Source organism: Colius striatus, chromosome 12 (genome assembly GCF_028858725.1).
Source record: "Colius striatus isolate bColStr4 chromosome 12, bColStr4.1.hap1, whole genome shotgun sequence".
In the NCBI taxonomy this organism is placed as follows: Eukaryota; Metazoa; Chordata; class Aves; order Coliiformes; family Coliidae; genus Colius; species Colius striatus.
This window is the reverse complement of record NC_084770.1, coordinates 27,411,764-27,431,634: the sequence shown is the minus strand read 5'-3', so window position 1 is coordinate 27,431,634 and position 19,871 is coordinate 27,411,764. Positions and strand designations below refer to the sequence as shown.

The 19,871-nt window shown below is 43.5% G+C and overlaps 1 protein-coding gene across 1 annotated transcript in view; it reads right to left on the bottom strand.

Annotated features, from left to right (window-relative positions):
- AMER3 (APC membrane recruitment protein 3) overlaps nucleotides 1-19,624 on the bottom strand; it is a 31,404-nt gene extending 11,780 nt beyond the window's left edge. The window contains exon 1 of the mRNA XM_062005849.1: nucleotides 16,522-19,624. Within this exon, the coding sequence (XP_061861833.1) occupies nucleotides 16,526-19,549 (3,024 nt within the window). The 5' untranslated portion in view covers nucleotides 19,550-19,624 and the 3' untranslated portion in view covers nucleotides 16,522-16,525. The remainder of the gene's footprint in view (nucleotides 1-16,521) is intronic.
- Nucleotides 19,625-19,871: the final 247 nt, after the last annotated feature.

Below are 19,871 nucleotides of genomic sequence, written 5' to 3'. Positions count from 1 at the left end.
AAAGCTGCCAGGCACAGAGGGACCTGGCAGTGCTGGGTGACAGCAGCTGAACACGAGCCAGCAGCGTGCCCAAGTGGCCAAGAAGCCCAAGGGCATCCTGGCCTGGATCAGGAACAGTGTTGTCAGCAGGAGCAGGGAGCTGATCATTGCCCTGGACTCGGCTGTGTCCAGCTCCTCTCTGTATAGAAGGACATGGAGGTGCTGGAGAGGATCCAGAGGTGGGCTGCCAAGCTGGGAAAGGATTTAGAGCATGTCTCATATGAGGAACAGCTGAGGGATCTGGGGCTGTTTAGCTTGGAGAAAAGAAGGCTCAGGGGAGATCTTACCACTCTCTACAACTACCTGAAAGGAAGCTGGAGCCAGGTGAGGTCAGTCTGTTCTCCCACGTGACAAGCAATAGAACAAGAGGAAACGGCCTCAAGTTGCACCAGGGGAGGTTCACGCTGGATGTGAGGAGGAATTTCTTTGCTGCCAGGGTTGTCAGGCATTGGAACTGCCTAGGCAGGTGCAGAGTCACTGTTCCTGGAGGAGTTTCAGAGCTGGGTGGATGTTGCACTGAGGGAAATGGTCTAGTGGTTGATAGGGCTGGGACAAAGGCTGCACTCCATGAGCTTAAAGGGCTCTTCCAGATGAAATGTTTTTATGATTCTATTTAAATGTTAAACACATCATTACTCTGTGAAGGCTGGCAGGACTTTTTGTTAACAGTTATTACCAGGAGCCTGGTAGAGGAAGACACAGGATTTGAATCCAGACAGATCTGCTGGGATAATGATGGAAAACAGGAAAGGCACTACCAGTGTTACTGGGCCTGCTCTAAAAGCAGGCTCAACCCAGAGGTGAATGGAAAGACAAAAGAACAAGTGCAGCTTTCTGCAGTAACACTTGAGCTGTGCCAGCACTCCACTGAATGGAAAAGACAGTATTTCTGTGTCATCTTTCTGTTCCCCTCCATCGTTGATGCATGATGCTCTTGTCGCTCTTTTGTTTCAGATTCTATAGAGCTGCCCTGCCAGCTGGAGACCAGCCAATATGAATGTGTGACCCTGAAATGTTGCTGAATTTTGGTATAATATTGTTGAATGCTTTTCCTCAACTATCCAAACATTCTCTTTCAACACAGGCAGTCTTTGGAGAGAGGATCCACTGGATTTACAGTCCTTAATCAAACCTAAGAATTTATCCTGTGATTTACCATGATCTTGACTGCCCATTAAGGTAGCTGATGCAGCACTTGGAGAACGTTGAATCACTGACCTTTTCTCATCTCCTAACCACAGCAAAGACTGTTTTGTTGCCTTTCCCCTCTGTGTCCAAAAATTAGGACGTGGTCTAATGTGACCTTACATATCCATTACATGATGTGAATGTAGAATGGATTGAAGTAGCTGGGAAATTAAGCCCAAGGATGCCCAACTGCAACATGATCAGCTTGACATGGCATTCTTCTTGCACCTTATCTTCTTGGGAAGGGAGACTCTACTTGATAAAGTCAGATGACTAACAGTTATGGTTTCTGTTTAGTAAGCATTTGTATCCTTGCAGATCAATCAGTTAAAAGACCACTATGTTGTAACAGCAGATTTACATCTGGTTTATTTAAAAGATGAAAAGTGGCTACTTAGACATCATAAATGAGTAAGATGCTACATTTTCAAGTTTCCTTTTGCATCTTCTTTGGAAAGTCACTTAGAAGGTCAGAAGGACACAGTGAGCAGGATGAAGTTATCTATATTTTATGGCTAAAATATCTAATAAAAGTTGGAGAGGAAAGAAAAGAAAGTGGTATCCTATGACACATTAGTTCCACTAGTACAGGGCATACTGGTATGTTTTCATGACCTGGAGAAAAAAAGATACTTGTATAAGTTGTGTATGTTTCAAGGAGAATGGTCAGTAGCCCTGTTGTATGTACGTTTGAGTGTTATTTTGGAAAGATGACTGCTTTGAATGTGAACATAATGTGTGAATGCTACATAATTAGTGAAAAGGGAATGATGTCCTTATTCCACAGAATACAGGAAGTAATAGACTCCTCAACATTGATGAGACAGTACGTGTAAAGTACATTTTGTATTCCCATACAATGCAAAATTAAACTGTAGCATTCGTTAGCACAGAATGTCATAGAGGTCAGAAGGATGTACTGATTCAAACTGAGATTAAACAGGTAATGGCAAGATAGGCCTTTTTATGAAATATAATGGCATGAATGCTGTTTGCCCTTAGTTTAGCTTAATACCACTGGTTGCAAGATAGTGAGAAATACTAGTTTATTTGTATTATGTTCTATTTGCCATATTTAATGCTTTTCCATAAGCATTCATTTCTGTGTACTACTGGGGAGAAAGTAATTGAGACTTTCGTCTGCTCTGATATGAATGTTTTGGATGTTCACATAAATGCAACCCTTCATTGTCCAATCTGTTAATGAAAGTATCCATCCAAAATATCTCTTTATTTCTGTCTGTGTATCATAACTGTCTCTCTCTATTCCTCTCTCATTTCTGGGAACAGAATTCCTCTTAAGTTATGGAAAGTGTAAATTCAGCATTGTGAAATACTGGGAAGAAATTCCAGAACCTTGTAATTTCTCATAACTTCTTGGAATTGAAATGTTTTGTTACAAATGGAGTCTAAGCCTTCATGCCTTGCTAATCTGTAAAACACATTGAAGTGAACTTCATTGATAGCACAGATGAGGTGAGCAGAGGTTTTCTATATTTGGAACTTTGATAAAAGCACAAAGATTTTGTGAACTACTTCTAGCTCACACACTATAAAAGACAACAAGGCTTCCAGAAATCAGGAAAAGGCATGATTCAGTGCACTTTATACTCTAATGTTTATGTTTGTGGAAATATAGTTAAGAAATAATACCAAGATATAAATTGGTTTCATATAAAGTTATAAAAGAAATTGGTTTCATATAAAAAAATTGGTTTCATATAAAGATATAAATTAGCTTTCATATGAGGAAAGGCTGCGGCAGCTGGGGCTATTTAGTCTGGAGAAGAGGAGACTGAGGGGGGATCTCATTAACGTTTATAAGTATCTAAAGGGTGGGTGTCAGGAGGTTGGGACATCCCTCTTTTCTGTAGTAGCCAGCAACAGGACAAGGGGTGATGGGATGAAGCTGGAACACAAACAGTTCCACTTACACATAAGAAAAAGCTGTTTCAGTGAGGGAGCCCTGGCACAGGCTGCCCAGAGGGGCTGTGGAGGCTCCTTTCTTGGAGGGCTTCAAGCCCCACCTGGACATGTTCCTGTGTGACCTGATCTAGGTGACCCTGCTTCTGCAGGGGGGTTGGACTGGATGATCTCTAAAGCTCCCTTCCAACCCCCACCATTCTATGATTCTATGATTCTATGATAAATTAGTGGAGAGTTCAGAGTTGCCACTTTGGAAGGTATTTGACAGTCGAGTACACAACAGAAGGAAATTGGTCCCACCAGTGGTCCCTTTCCAGCTTAAGAAACTGTGTTTAAAGAAAGACCTGAGCCCTTTGTATAAAAACAAGATCCCTTAGTAGCCAGAGTTGGCTAGTTAGTGCTTTTCCCCAACATTGGATTGATCTTCAGAATTTTTCAGTAGGAGGGAGTTTTGCCTAGTACAAGTAACAACTTTAAATATGCAAACCTGCATGAAGAGAGATCAAACAGGATTACAGGAAAGTGGAACTGAGTTTTCTTGAAGCAGATGTAACACAACTGCCCATTAAATAAGCCACTTGGGAAATCTCCAGTTTTCAGTTGCAGTTGAGGAAAAAGTAGTTTTGCCAATTAATAGAAGGGAAATTTGAAAGCATACCTGAAAAACTGGGAAAGTGTTCTAATAATGAGGTTTCACCTATTATCTTCCCAATACTGTACTATGGGAACTGCACTGGTGGAAAAGTGAAGGAAAAAATAAAAGTTACAGCAATGAACTTTCCAGGTATGTTTTACACAGATATTTTTATTGATTTGATTGATTTCCTTATTTTTTCAGGTACGCCTCAAAACCACAGAGAAATGTACTATGTGCCAATCTATAACTTAGTGGAAATATTTTCAATTGATTATGCTTCTCTGGATATTTATGTTACTGTAGACTTGTGTCTGAGGACCTAAGTAACTATTTGCTATAGAAAGTCAGGAGAATAAAGCAAGGTTTTCAATGTTCTTGTTGCTGAACTTGATAATAGTTAGGCCCTTAATTGACTTGAGGATTTTTTTTCTGGGTGCTAGAGAAAGCTCTCTTTGTTTGGACCATTATTCATCATTGTATTGTGCTCACTTTAAACTTTCATGCCTTTAATTATAACACTAAGTGGATTGCTCTGTGGTACAATGAGTGATAGATTGCTGTTAGGGGAAGTGTATTGATTTATATTCCGTGGATGATTGCCATATGACGTTCTTATTAGGTAACAGAATCATTCCTATAGATTTCCTGAGCTAATTAAATAAAATGAGGACTGAGACAACATCAAATGCCCGTAGGTCAGGTTAAGGGTGAGGTACTCTCTCTACTTTAAAGCAGAGACACGCACAAAAGAGGAGTGCAGATGTACCAGCAGCAGCAGAAAAGGATCTGTTAAATCCCTTTCTGGAAGACTTTCCTAGAAGTCTTGTGACTTTACGTCCAAACAACACACAAGAAAAGACAGAAGGAAGTGGGTTAGGAACCATTCTTTCTGCAACCCCTTTCCTGGGGCAGTACATAGAGTTAGTGCTGCTGCTAACAACATTGTCTTTAGGCCTGTGTGTCTTCCCTTCCTGCAGAAAGGAATTGGTGCTAAGAAAGGTGAAAGAGGCAGCAAAAGAAGGGCAGTAGCACAAAGCTGTAAAGAGGTTGAGTTTGATGCTTAGAAGTAAGAAAATTTGACACCACATCCTAATGGAGAGTGCACAGGGTCTACAATGGCCAAAAGGTGGTTTTCTTTAAAAAGACTGGGTTTGTTGCACTGATTTGTTATAGTCCAACGGGGAAGCCATTCGAAAACCTATTTAGGAATCCTGTCTTTTTTTCCCAATAGTTTGGTGTCATACAGTTGCAAATAAACTCATCTATTCTGAACAAATACTGTCCCAATTTCTGTTAAAATATCTTTTTTATGGCATTTTTCAAAAGCTTTGTGAGTGATGAAAGGAAATGAAAAAAGAAGGTTAGTGGTAGTTTACTAACCCACTATTTCTTGTAACTCAGCATTAGGAGGTGGCAGTTCACTGCTTAACAATGCTACTGTTGTCTAGGTCCTTCTAGGCAAAGAACCAGAAAACATTTCCAAGCTAATTGGAAGCTACATGAATCATTCATTCTTTTAACACATGTAGCATCCCATCAGAAATCACAGTGACTAACAGTGCATTTATTAATAGAACCGGCCTCAGAGGCTAAACAATTCTGCTGATTTGAGCACAGTGATTCTTGGGCCAAAATCTGTGCCCACAGACATGAAAGAAGAAGCTATGAAGAAGAAACTATGAAAGAAGAATCTGTTACTTTCTTCTAGCATGAAGAAACTACGAGGTGGCTGGGCAGTGAAGCAGATTCTCAAAAGGATATGTGAAAGGATGGTGCATGGCCCATGCACTTTTGGGAACAGCACTTTTCAGCAAATCACTGCGTGCATTCAGAGGTGACCAGTGGATTTGCAACTACAGTCAGTGCTCCATGATCCGTGGGCAGTTACTCAGATTGGGGATTAAGCAGACTGTGCATGCAGGGCTGGCTAAGATGCCTCACAATATAAATGCGTGGGAACGTGCTGTGTCTGGTATTGTGCTCTCTCAGAATGCAGTATTGTCTGGGTGTCTTAGCTGCTATAACAGGCCAGGCCAGATGGAAGCTCTTCCACACACACACAAAAGTGTTTGGACCTGATGCAGCACCTCCCAAGAGCCCATATTATCTATGTTTTTTCCACTATCCAGGTTTTTCCAGTCCACTGAAAAGCCCCAGTAAAGGAGAGCTGTCAGCACCTGAGGAACCTATGCCTCACAGGAACACAGAAACAGACGTTGTGTTGACTGAGGATGACCAACTGTCTGGCACACTGCCTGTGTATCCTGGGCATAAGCAGGGAAGAGGTATGTGATCTTGAAATGTATAACAAAAGAAGTGCCTACAGGACAGCTAAATTGTGCTTCTCAGGTTGCTGCCAATGTTTCACTGGTAGGTTTCACAGATACCAGTACTCCTTTTTTAATATTTTACAGGTTGCAACATTCCTTTGACTTCTTTCCTCAGTGTGTGCTCAGTTATGATAACTGTAGCTCAGTGCAAGAGGTCTGGCCACCACCTCCAATTTGGAATCCTATCAGTGGCTTCCTGAAGTGCTAAAAGGGCCATCTGGTGCAAAACATTCATCCTACCCAAGCCCAGTGGTGCTGGCTTGCAGGGGATTGCATTCCTTGCTTTGCTCATTGCTGACTTGCTTGGTTCTCAGTACAGGTGAAGAATAACCCAGCTATTCTGTCATGGTTGTCTCCTGCCTTTATCTCCCAGGCCCCAGGTGACAGTAGTAACATCCATAGTTTAGGGCACATTGCTGGTTGTACCTTGCAAGAATTGCTCTCTAAAGCCTGAAGTACAAAATATGGGTAAATGTAACAATTTATTAGTCATGGTTGACTTTCAGCATAAAGATTTTTATGCTTGCTAGATGAAAAGTTATAATTACAGTCTCTATCCAGCCAGATGATTTCCATACATTCTTTTGATTGCCTCATTTTCCATTGCTTTTTGGTGGACTGTAAGGTAGAATGTTAGATAAGGAAATGGAGAAACTGGCTGTTATTGGGGTGTTTATGATGGGGTTTTTTTGCCAGCACTGACTGACAGTGTGGGCAATTGGGAGGTTCAATCATCTATCTTTAGAGAAGCCAAAATACAACTGAGGTCACTTTCTACTCAGGATTAGGCCAATAATAGTATCCAACAATACCTATGGCATTTATAGTCTTTTTCATTGTTTCTTTAGCAAATAAAGAAAGGTAGCATACCTACTGACATAAATTACAGTTCAGCTCAGGGCAGAATCCCACCTGGCTGATCCGGGGAGAAAGAACACAGCTCAGGGCATCCTGATTCACATGCACATATATATAATGGGGAGGTCCCACAGGTATTGAGAGCAGGGTCCTATCGGTTTAAATCAGTCAAAATTCCTAATGGTGTTTACAGGCTATTAGGCTGAAAATGGACTGCAGGATTTGGCCTTCAAAAATACAGCTTCTCTAAAACTCAGTGAAGGCACAGAGAGGAACAGCAGAATGGAAATGGTGTTACAGTAGGTAATGGTTGCTGATAAGGGGTAGAACCAAGCTAGAAAGAAGAAACCTCTGTTGGAAGGTGACTGGAAAGGTGGAAATTTCCTTTTCTGATCATGAAAGCTAGAATTTTTGGAGGACTCAGAAGTGCATGCAGAGCAGCAGTTTGGAGTTCTGAGGTTACTACTGCTCTAGAAAAGATTAGAACATGGCTAGAAAAACAATTGAGAAAGTGAAGAGAAAAGCATACATTTTTCCAAGAAAACAAAGAAAAAACAAGGAAATTAAAGTAAGGTATGAACAATCAATGTTTAGTCTAAATTTTGTTCAGTTAAATGAAAGTTGCCTGATCTCCACAGCTCTTTCAAAAGCCTGCCTCATCTTTGGAATTGTTGTAATATTTCATATGAATTATTTTATGTTTGTATTGCTTGGTGGCTATTTGATCAAGGGCATTCCAATTTCTACATGTACTGATGGGCACATTATCTTTAGTAATATAAAATGTACAAGTTCAGAGGTCGAGGGAGCAAAAGAGAAGTTTTTCCTTTTCAGTATCTCTACAAATGTTTATAACATTTCATAACATAAAACCTTCAGGTTTCTGTCGTTTGCATCATACAGCCCTCAGTCACCAATAAAGGCAATTTTTAAATGAACCTCATCCATTCTTAATTTGTGTTTCAAAGGATTGCACAGATTCCAGTATCAGTCATCTCCTTTAATAAACACCAAAGGGAAAACTAACACACCTTTCTCTAGCAGATAAATATATATATTAATTTTCTTATGTGCCTTTTAAGAAAAATAGCTTTTGAATTGTGGGGGGGAAGAAACCAAGAAGGACATTTAAAATTTCCTAAGTATGGTTCATCAGGTGTACCAACATTTTACAGATGACAGCTGAACAGTACTTTTGAGAACTGAGATGATTCAAGCTCTGTCTTGTTATTGATTGAAGCTGCAACTCTGCTGTTTTGTGACATCTTTTTGCTACATCAGGAACAAACTACTTCCAAATACTTCATCACTCTTGCAAACTCACCTAACCAACCTTGCCCTGATGAGATAGAGTCACTGCAAAAACTTGCAGTTCCTCCTCAGGAAGCTGTAGACTTGGGGATTTTGCAAGGTGTATTTTGTAGGTGGTTACACCACCATCTTAATTTTAAACAGGCTTCAGGGAGTTGGTTGCTATAGCAACAGTCTACTTAGTGCTTTTTTTCAATGCAAAACCCAACTTGTCTGTAGGTATGAGGGAAGACAGAATGGCAAAGGTAGGAAAATTGAGCTTGTATTTCTCCAAGAGCCACAAATTGCAGCATCCTCTATTTAAAGTACACAGATGGGGGAGCTACTTCTTCTCCACGATGTTTTTCCTGCCACTGACAAGCCCCATTTGATGTTTGTGTAAAATACAACCTTCCCTTATTTCCGAATTGCAATTGCACCAGGGTTAATTAAGGCTAACACCCAGATAATATTTCCTAGGGGTGCAGCTGAAAACAGAGGGCACAATCTCTCTTAAAAAGCTGGAGCTGTGAAATTTTCTGATGCAATGTTTTGTCTAGTGTCTCCTGCTGTACATAAGGCTCCCTCTCCATTCCTGCTGAAGTCAGATACAATTTGTTTTGCTGTTGATTTCTCTGCAAACATCTCTGGTTGTGTATCACAGCCTAGAAGCCAGCTTGGCTTGATTTTTTTTCTCCTCTGTTGGCTGCAAGATGGAAAAAACATAACAAAGGGGCTTGGGGAGGGAGAAAAATCCTTAATCTTGCCAAATCTTAGGTTACAGTTCTCTCATCTATGTCCTTCCATCACAGTCTGTACCTCTGTTAATGTGACCAAAGCACAGAAGGCAAGGCTCAATCCTATGGCTGCTGTTGGAGCTAAACAGAGCTTGACTGACTTTTACAGCATGGCACTGTGGGTGCTGTGCAAGCCTATCTGCTCTCATAGTGTGCTGAGCACTTGATATTCATTCTGTGTATAATCATGTACAACATGCTGCAGGTTGGGATTCTGTAGAGTCAGCACATTTCCTTTGCAGAATGAAACAGAGAGGAGGAGAGGAGCCTGTGATAGCAAAGGGCCAGTTCGAAATTGTGGCTTTGCTTCCTTTGTGTGAAATTCCTTTCCCAGCTGTTTCCCACTGCTTCAAACTCAGCCAGTGAGGTGGGGATGCAGCAACCTCTTAGGAGTCTGGGGAGGAAGCTGCCTGCCTGAAGAGAGGTTTCCAGGCTCATGAAGTTGTGGAGAATTGTCTGTGAGGGAATGAGCTGCAAGGAGATGTCAGCTTGGCAGGCACATGGGAAAGGGATTTTTAGGTAGGTTTGGTCACCAAGAGGGAGCAGAAGGAATGTACAGCATGTGGGAGGAAAGAGGTAAGCCTGTTTGGGGCAAGTTAGAAGGAAAGTTTGGTGGAAGGAAAAAAAAGTAGATTTGGAACGGAGAGCATCACAGTTAGAGAAGACCAGTAAAGAGGACTTGGCACATTACAGTCTGCATTTTCCTACCTTGTGCTCTGTTGTGATATGAGAATGGTTCAATCAGAAATAAGGACAAAGAAGACCTTTTTCTTGTACTTACAGTAACTTGCCCTGTATCTTGCCCTGCAAACTGACAGGGGAACAGAACTACAGAGGTTCAAAAAGCTGAGGTTACCAGGCTCTTACTCTTTTTTACCTGCTGGCTGGTGAGTATAAATGCCATCAGATTTGTACAGAGTGTTCTTGAGCTGAGGATCTGCTTTGCATTCAGTGTCTCCTTGACTATACGTGGGAAAAGGTTCTCTCCTGTTTGAGTGAAGAAGCTGTGACTGAATATTAGGCTCTCACTTCACCCTTTTTCCCACCTTTATGCTTCCTGGCCATCACAGCAAAACAGAAGTGATGCAGGTTCAGAATGTTAACAAGTGATTCATCCCTTGATTTAAACAATTTGGGTGATTTTTGGCCCAATCCCATGCAGATGATTATGAAGTCTTCTATGGCCAGACATCTGTAGTCAAAACCTGACTTGTATTTTTGCAGTTAAGGATGAGGAAAGATACTAAGCCATTGAATAAGCAGTTAATTTGTTTGCATTCAGCCTTGACTTCTCTGCATTTCTTGTACAAAGGCACTGTGTTTGTTTCTTATGCCCTGTACCCCCTTCCATGCTGCTGTACACAGAAACTGTTTGGCTTTTCTTTTTTCCTCTCCATTGTCATCCCCCTGGAAACCTCAAATTCAAGGCTCAAGGAGACTGGGAGGCAACGTGTGCTCTCGGGGTTAAATGTGGGAATCATTTTGCTGGCTTCAAATTTATGCTGGTGCAATGAAGATGAGAATTTAGCTTTCTGTACTGTTGTCAACAAGGGAAAAATAGAGTCCCTATAAGACTGTATCCATGGAAACCATCCTACTGCAGTAGCGGGTAATGCAGCAAATCAATTTCTTCAGTTTTAAAATGAAACACATTTAACATTACAGTGCATCTGCCATTTATGAGATCATCTGTGCTGATAACTGTGTTGAAAACCCCTTCTCTAGCAAATGAGCTGGCAAGAACATTTCTTCCTCCTGATAGAATTCTGATTTTGGGTAGAACAAGCATTGATGACAAAGTTCCATGAAGCCAGTACAGGGAGACGGAGCCAAGTCCAGAAGCAACAATGTTTAATGAAGGGGAAAAAAAGGTTTAATTTAGCATTTAGCCCAAGTATCTGGGCACATGGTGACTAACACTCAAATGCATTAACAGAGGTAGTGACCTGTCACCTCTGTCTCCCTGATCTTTGCTTCTGTGGTGCCATGTGTGACAAATGGTACGCTTGTACGCTGTGATACGTTTTGCCTGAACGTGTGTGCGTGTGCCTGTGTGTGTGCTTGTGTGCACGTGTGCCTGGTGGACTGGCAGGTGAGATTTCAAAATCTGGTTCAGGGTAAGATGATCTGGGCAACTCACCTTATAAAAGTGTATGTTTCAGAGCCAGAGGCATTTCCAATGCAGAAAATGTGCTGGCTGTCTCTGCACTTTATCATTTTGCATTTCGTTGTACGAGACTTTAGAGAGGAGCTCTTTGCTGTGCCATGGAGGGAGCATGGAAATATATGGATTTCTTACCCCAGGCTTTGAATGTGTTACCATACTCTTTCTCTGCTGTATTCAGAGAGATTCTGCCTTTATTTTTCACCTACTAAGGCTTTTCTCTGGCCAATTCAAGAAAAAACATGCAGTAGTTTTTCAGACAATGGCCGATATGCAGATGAGGGCCTATTCTACTTTTCCCTTTTATCAGATACAAATACTGCAGTCTGACTTCTGTATGCCTGGCAGATGTCTGTCTGGTAGAAATGCAACCTGATTGAAGACAGAGGGAATAAAGTTATACTAGAAGGAAATAAAAAGTATTACAGAAACTGCCTAGACTACAAGTAGCCCTTCAGTTGGTGAGGATCAGGTACCCATTCCTCTGTCATTTTGCAGTGTCTAGGCTGTATTTTATCTGCTTCTGAATCTCAGTTCCTTGATAACAGCTATCACATACGCTGTCTTCTTTTAGCTACAGCTGCCTCATCTATTATGGCAATCACTCCTTGACTGACAGTTATCTGTTTTTTTCTGACCTGAGGGCAAGCTTATTGCAATGCACTCCTTTTAGTGCTGTCACTGAGACACATCCAAAAGCTTCAACTGGTGCATAGTGTGGCAGTTCAGCATCTGAATGAAGGGAGCACATACTGTTGGGAGCACACATGGTTTTTTTAGCTCTGCCACTGGAATGCCAATGAATATACAAGTCTAGGAATCCTCCCTGTTTTCAGGGGATGGACTGCATTCACTTCCTAAGCCTTACCCTTCCATACTGAGGAATGAAAATTATGCCTTTCATTGCACTTACCTACTGGTAATTTCCACCTTCTACATAACCTTTCTATATCCCCATGTGAGGATGCCATTTGCCACTGGGGTTCCTTTACCATCAGGGTTCAAACTCCTGGTGAGCTGAGGTAGGGAGAAATAGAAGAGAAGCTGAGACTGGCACTTCTTGTACCATTCTTTATCATAGTTGTGCTTCTCTGTTCAGCAAGACAGAGAAGCCCTGGAGACCAGGCATGGCTCAAAGGAACCATGCACACTAGTTGGAGCAGAGAAGATAGGCTCATTTGTTACTGTGGGCACTGGGATATGTGGACATGGGCTGACAAAACCTGGAGATTTTAATGGCTTTTGCTATCCCCTGCCCTGTGATAAATTGCAAGAAAGTTGATTTTCTCCTTCCCAGTTCCTCCAGGTCAGGCTTGGGAGTCCATGGGAGGAGCAGGGGCTGCACTGGGGCTCCTTAAGCAGCATTTGCTATGAGGGGCAAAGCAGGAGCTGCATCTGGATCTGTCACTTCTCTCACAGCCCCTGAGTTTGGCATTTAATAAAATGAACCTTGGAGCATTCCTCATGTCTAAACTCTTGAGGTTTGCAGAGTCATGGCCAGCATGGATGTGTTTCTCAGTGACGTCTGTCTCCATGGATTCAGAAGAGACACCCTGTTTGTGTGTTACCTTCCTTACACTACCACCCCCACGGTTTAAGGCAAAGATCCTGAGTCATCTTCAAAAAACCCTGACATTTCCAGCAAATCTGTAGGCCCTCTGTTAATGTGGGCAGGCAAGAAGCTGCTGGGGAGGAAACCTCAGTCACGTGGCACTGTTTATATCTGTCACCACAACCGTTTCCTTCAACCATGTTAAGTGCCATTCTAATTATTGTCTAAATTCTTTTTCTGTAGGAAATTTTGACAATCAGCAAGCCTGTGGTGAGATGATTCTTTGAAATGAGATCATTCCTCAAAGTCACTTTATGAACATGTAAATCTCATCTGTATTTTCAATTTTTACTGTTAGAGAAACCTCTCAACAATCAGCAGCTCCCTCTTAGGAAGAAAAACCCCACAAACCACCCTTGAATTGTCTTCTCAGTGAGATTCAGGTGACAGCATGTGAACTGCATCCCATTCCTGACACTGCAGGTATCCTGGTGCTGACACGTGGTGGCACACAGCAGCTGCCACTTGTACAATGCAGTAGGAAGTGCCCCGGGTCCAGAACTGTCTGCTTGCAATGTGTCTTTGTACCATACAAAGATACAGGCTGTAACCACTTCTGACAGTCACAACTGCTGTGACCCCCTTCTCTGTTTCATCCAGAAAGCAAGCGACGCCACAATGAGAATCCCTTTGTGTTCCTAACCTGAAGGCAGCGATACTCTGAGCAGTACCCTGGGGATTAATATTCACAGTAAGCTAAAAATATCAGGCCAATGCATACAGTGATCTGCTGGTCCAGCTGATAGGATAACAGACAGTGATGTCTTTTTAAAGAAAGATGTAACAATGTGGCTCAACAGAGTTTTGCAAAACCATACTGTGTGGCAAAGTGGTTTGAAGGACCAGTCAGGACTCCAAGTAGCAGCAAGACCTAGCTGAAGCTGCACAAGTTAAGAAGCAATGTAGATTCCTCTGTCCCTTGCTGGACAAGTGGAAATGGAAAGAAGTTGGAACACAGAAAGTTCCATTTAAACACAAGGAAAAACTATTTAACTGTTCAGGTGAGGGAGCCCTGGCCCAGGCTGCCCAGGAGGGTTGTGGAGTCTCCTCCTCTGGAGGTCTTCACAACCCACCTGGACACATTCCTGTGTGACTTGATCTAGGTGGACTTAGGTAGTTGGGATAAAGGGAGGCTGCACCCTCCAGCAAGTTGAGAGACCTCACAGGGCAATGCCCCAGTGGACTCTCCCTTTATTCAAATAAAGTGAACTTGTGCAGGACTCCTCTGTCATCTGTGAACAATGACCTCTGGCCACAAGATTTTCCATACACAACCCTAGAAAGCTGTGCCTAGCACTGGTTTCTTACATCACTGACTGTGACCCCAAACTTTTCCTTGCCTGTACTGTGTTTTTCATTTCAGAAATAATCTAAAAGAGGCAAATGGTTCTAAGGTATGTCCTTCAATGGCAAGTTCTGCCCAAAAATGTGGTGACACAAGAAGCTGGCTTGCTAGCCAGCATTATTTACAACATTGTTTACAACAAAGGTGGAGAAAAACAAAGTCACTTATTTCAGTAGTGCAAGACCTAGTTCACTGATGAACAGGGTATAATTAGATAACGTGTTAGTAAAGGGGTATTGAAGAGTGACAGTCTCTGGCCTTAAACTTCATGTAGACCTCTGAAAAATATCCCTCCCTGTAATAGACTTGTTGATGGGGAAGGGCACTTTCACAAAGATATAAATAGCAATGTGGGTATCTTAATCTCCCAAGTCTTGAAAATGTAAGGATGTTTTTGCCTCGTGCAGAGGGAAACACTGTTTTTTTTTAGTGTGTGCTGCTTAGGTCAGCTTTTAGGGCTGATCAGAAAGCAGTCACACTGCTGTGAGCAACAAGAACCAGAGAAGGGTTGTGTTCCCTGGATTCTTCCAGTCAAGACTAAGCTTTTCCTTCATTCTCTATCCTGGCCCTTGCTGCAGCCTCCTCTCCATCTTCCACCCCCTCCAAAGGCTCCTTCTGAGCGTGCCAGGGCTGGGCAGAATCCAGCCAATCTGTCAGGTTTGGCAGAGCACATGATAGAGATTGTGCACAAGTGTTACACTTCTATGACAGATTCCTCTCAGCGACCTGAGGACAGAGAATTTCCCAGCAGGCATGGAGCTAGAGCAGTCTGTACAGAGAGTATCTTCTCCAGCCTACAGCCTTGTGCGACAGGCAAATCCAAACTAACACAATGGCTAGTTGTGAGATCAGCTCTTTCTGTTTTGCAGCAAAGATGTTTCTTACCCTGTGTCAGAGACCAAAGTCTGGATCTCCCTATATTACATGTGGCTCAAGGTTCAGCACAGACCCTGTAACCCCTCTCTGGAGAAGCCTGTCAAGCCTTGAACTTGGAGCATGCCTTGGCTTCAGCTCTAACTCTGCCACAGTGCAGTTTGGCCAGAGACCAGCTGCACCTGCTGGAGAGAGACTTCAGGCTTGCAAGAAGGAAGAACATCCTTTTGGTACATTTAGCAGCAGCAGTATAGAATTGTGTGCTTTGTCTTGTGCTTGAGGGCATAACATACGTGTGCAGCTGCAGGACACGGTATGTCTGCCCTGTGACTTAACATTGCAGGCGTCTGGCTTTCTGGTGTGACAGCCTCCATAGCAGCTCACACATCTGGACTCCAGCAGAGAGCTCTGCAGTTATCACTCAGGAGGGGAAGCAGGACATCATTTTTATGCTGTCATTATGTAGCAAGAGGATTTCATGACCTGGTAGTGAGGAATTTCTGGAGTGTGACCAGCAGGTTGAGGGCAATTCTCCTCTCCCTCTACTCTGCCCTGGTAAGGCCACACATGGAGTCCTGTGTCCAGTTCTGGGAGTTCAAGAGAGACAGGGAAGTGCTGGAGAGAGTCCAATGAAGGGCTATAAAGATGATGAGGGTACTGGAGCATCTCTCTTACAAGGAAAGGCTGCGGGACCTGGGGCTGTTTAGCCTGGAGAAGACTGAGGAGGATCTTATCAATGCTTATAAATACCTAAAGGGTGGGTGTCAAGGGGATGGGGTGAGTCTTTTTTCTGTAGCACCCATTGACAGGACAAGGGCTAACAGACACAAGCTGGAACACAGGAAATTCCACTTGAAGAGAAACTTCTTTGATGTGAAGGTGAGGGAGCCCTGGCCCAGGCTGCCCAGGGAGGGTGTGGAGGCTCCTTCCCTGGAGGTGTCCAAACCCACCTGGACACGTTCCTGTGCCCCCTGAGCGAGGGGGAAGCAGCTTTAGCAGGGGGTTGGACTGGGTGGTCTCTAGAGGTCCTTTCCAACTCCCACCATTCAGTGATTCTGTAATTTGAGATGAATGCTACCAGCAGTCTATGGCCAGGCAGCCATATCCAATGTGTTGCTCCAAATGAGGCAGATCCTGGAGTGGGAGAAGGAAAAATTTTCCCTGCTTCAACTGCTATGAAAACTGCTGCACCTGGGTGGAAGATGGGGCTTCAATCTTTGCATGGGACTTGTAAGACTGAGTGAATGTGGTATCTGCTATGTGTGGCCCTTAGTTTGGGCAATGGTGTAATTTAAACTCTGATTGCTCTTCCATGCCGAAGTGAAGGTTAAGGACAGTGAAACTGGAAAGCTGAGAAACCCTGAGTATATGCCAGACTCTGCTGCTCTAAGTGTCCCTCTGTGAAGGGAGAGCAGATGTTACTTACTTCACACTCAACTTCAGACTTCCCATAAGCACTCACCTTCTCAACGCAGGTGTGTTACTGTTGGTTTCACTGCTGTGTCTGGGATCACTGCCTCTGTGTGAGGGGACAGAGCACTCCCTCCAGCCAGGCCCCTGATGGGGGTCTCTGTGTAGCTCCAGGGCCCTGTGCTGCACTGCTTGGCCTCCTTGAGCTGCAGCGAGTCAGCTAGAGAGACAGGGCTGCTGTATACAGCTTGTGAAAACGTAGCAGGTATGTCTGAGCACACAGAGTTAAAGAGAGGTAAAAAAGTTGGTCTACTAAGAGTTGTAGCAGGGGCAGAGTCACTCGAACTGAGATCAAATGTAAAGTCTTTTAAATAGGAGAGTGCTTGATTATTTAGCTGGGCATATTCAAAGTTTATCTTGCTTCTAGTGACCTCATCTAGGATTTTTGCTCTACTTTTCTGATCTTCAGAGCAAATCTGCTCCCCATTTTCCTTCAAATGATAAAGGCTGCTGGATTGGATACTTGTCTCATATTTGTACTGGCTTGTGCTAGGAATACTGGAGTATTCTGCATTTGGGGCAATGCAGTTGCATTCATTTTGTAACAATAACTTGTTTTTGTACTCAGACATCTTACGTATTAAGTTGCTCATTTCATTCCCAATGCATTTGTCTTCCAGGTGCTCGTTCTCATAGCTGATTTTTAATGATGCTACTTGTGATACACAGTGCTCTAAGAGCTGCACTAAGTTAGTGTTGCTCTCTGTTGGTGTGGGGTTTATGTAGCTCTGGAAGTGCCTGAGAGTAAGAGGCTGCAGCGGTTTGTCACAGCCAACAGAGAGAGAATGATGCACTGGTTTATTTCTGTCCTCCCTCTCAAGGGGATCCAGAAGTGAGGTCGCAGCAGTCTTGTAGGAGTAACATGATTCTACTTCGTGATTATCATCTAATGGAGGGTTTTCAGAGTCCTGGGAGCCACTCTCTCTGTGCAGCTTTTCTGGCAGCAGGTTTTTATCTCCAATTGTCTCACATCTTTCGGAAATTGGCTCATTCTCAGTTGAGGATATCTGCAGATTGTCTCTGTTAGCCTGTGATTGTGATGTGTCACTTGATGCTCTGGTTGTTTCCAATGTCTCAGGCACTGTAGATGAATCCTTGTGGTGACTCCCTTTCCTTCCTTGGAATTGTGCTCCTACTTCGGATGTGTTGGTGTAAGAGTCCAAACTCTGGTCTCTATCAGCAACATTTACTGAAGAGGCTCGAGTTGCATGTTTACTTTCATCTGAAGATACACATAGGGTCAATGTATGAGATTCTTCTTTGCCTGGTTCCTCCTGCTGAGCTTCTGTGCCTATGTTCTTCTCTGGACTGGAGCTGGCAGGGATCAATGAGTCATTAGACTTTTCTGGCTGTGACTGAGGACTCTGAAGAGAGTCAGGGGAGGAAACAAGTCCCGAGTGTTTCCTCAGCCAGTTTATTATCCCCATGGTTAATGAGAGCTCAGTATCGCAGAGCTTTAGCAAACACTCTTTGCCTTTCCATGTGCTGTGGAAAAAACCCTGGCTGATGATGTCTAGAGCTGGTTGGGAAGCCATGTTCTCCTCAGCTCCAACACGAAAGCTGTAAATGGACAAAGGGATTTCAATGGCTTGTTCTGAAATGCTTTCAGATGTGCACAAGTCATCATCTAGGACTGGGTTTATTTTGACTTCATTTGGGTCATAGAAGAGCTCATACAGGGCATCTCCACTGTAACTGTCTCTTGGAAATCTACTTGGGACCCCAGGGGTCTGAGCATCCTTCATTTCATCATCTTGTCCAGGAGAGAATGAATCGTAGTAGCCCTCATCACTTGTGGACGTTGATTCCTGGTTGTCGCTTTTCGGCGTTTCTGTTTCTGTGGAGCTCTCTTTGGAATTGTCACCATCTTTATCAGGTGACACCTGGGGGTCTGTCATAGATGCAGCAGCCTGGCTTTTGGCCTTTTCCACGTCGGGACCAGGTACCTTCAGTAACTTCTTATCAAACAGAGCGCTCTGATGTAACCTCACTGATTTGTTGATATTGTCCCAAAACTTGGCAAATTCAACGGTCTCATTCTGGCCAGGAGAGGCCAGCTGCTCCACACCCCCTTGGAAAGAGCCCATCACAGGGCTGTCTTTATGCTTGCTTCGTCTCAGCAGAACTTCTTTGCTGTTCTCCAGCTCCAGGTGAGCAGAGCTCTCATCAGCAAAGATTTCCCCACAGCCAGTGAGGGAGTCAAAGCTCTTCAGCGAGGCGACGTCTTCACACAGCGTGTTGCAGCAGTCGTAGGAGGAGTCAGACTGCAGCTCGCTGTCTGAGCACTCCTGTGACAAGCAATCAGCTGCAAACGTTTCTCCCGTTTTGAAAAGATACTTTGCAAGGCGGCCAGACAATTCCCTCTTGCAGCCTGGGGAGGGCAGATTCTTGTCCTTCTCAACCAGGAATGTAAGACTGTCTGGTTTGGTTTTTTTAATATGAAATATATCTCTGAGCCCTTTCTTGGATCTCTTGAGGGAAATCCTCTTCCTGGGAATGGTTTTTGCGACGGCTGGTACAAAAGGCATCTGTGGCACAAAGTTCCTGTAATCGATCATCTGACTGCTGCAGGTGGACTGGCTGGGGCTGACCACACACTCCTTCTTACTGCTGGAGCTGGACATCCCTGAAAAGCTGATGCTGTTGACAAGTCTGCTCTTACCCTTTCCAGAAAAACCTTCCTCAGATGCCCTCCTGCTGGGGCTGAAGTGCTCTGTTTTGTCAGCCTCAGTAACACAGTCGTGGGTTTTACTTTTCCTTACAAGTTTGTAGGAGGACCCAGATGGTTTTTCCAGGCTGTGGTCACCAGCTCCATTCCTTGCTGTTCTGGTAGAAAATCTGTAGTTCCTGTGTGTGGCCAAACATGCCAACTGGACTTCAGCTACACTTTGGTTTTCCTCCAGAGCTGCCTTTTTGTCTTTCCCTGTATCATCTTTGCTGGTAGGAACTGTGTGCACTGGTGGCACTTTCTCATGTTGCACGCTGGATTTTATGAAGGTCTTTCCTCTCTTGAGCTCCATCCTGCTTCCTCACATCTGTTTCTGTAAAGAAAACAGGAGAACAAAGTTATTGTGAGATTGGTGGCTAACGCTTGTAAACTTTGAAAGTAGCTGCAGAACAAAGGGATGGACATTGGGCATTACAGAATTGGTTTTGTTTGTCACCAGAAGTTTCCGTCACCGAGTCATGGTATTGCATGAGAAACAGAGCAAGTGAGAGTATATTTGCAACAGCAGGAAGATCCAGCAAGGAGAGGATGATACATACCATGGAGCGGTAGCTAAGACTCAGAGAACATCTTGTCTGTTGAAAACCAAGGGATTTGGATTTAGGGTCATGACT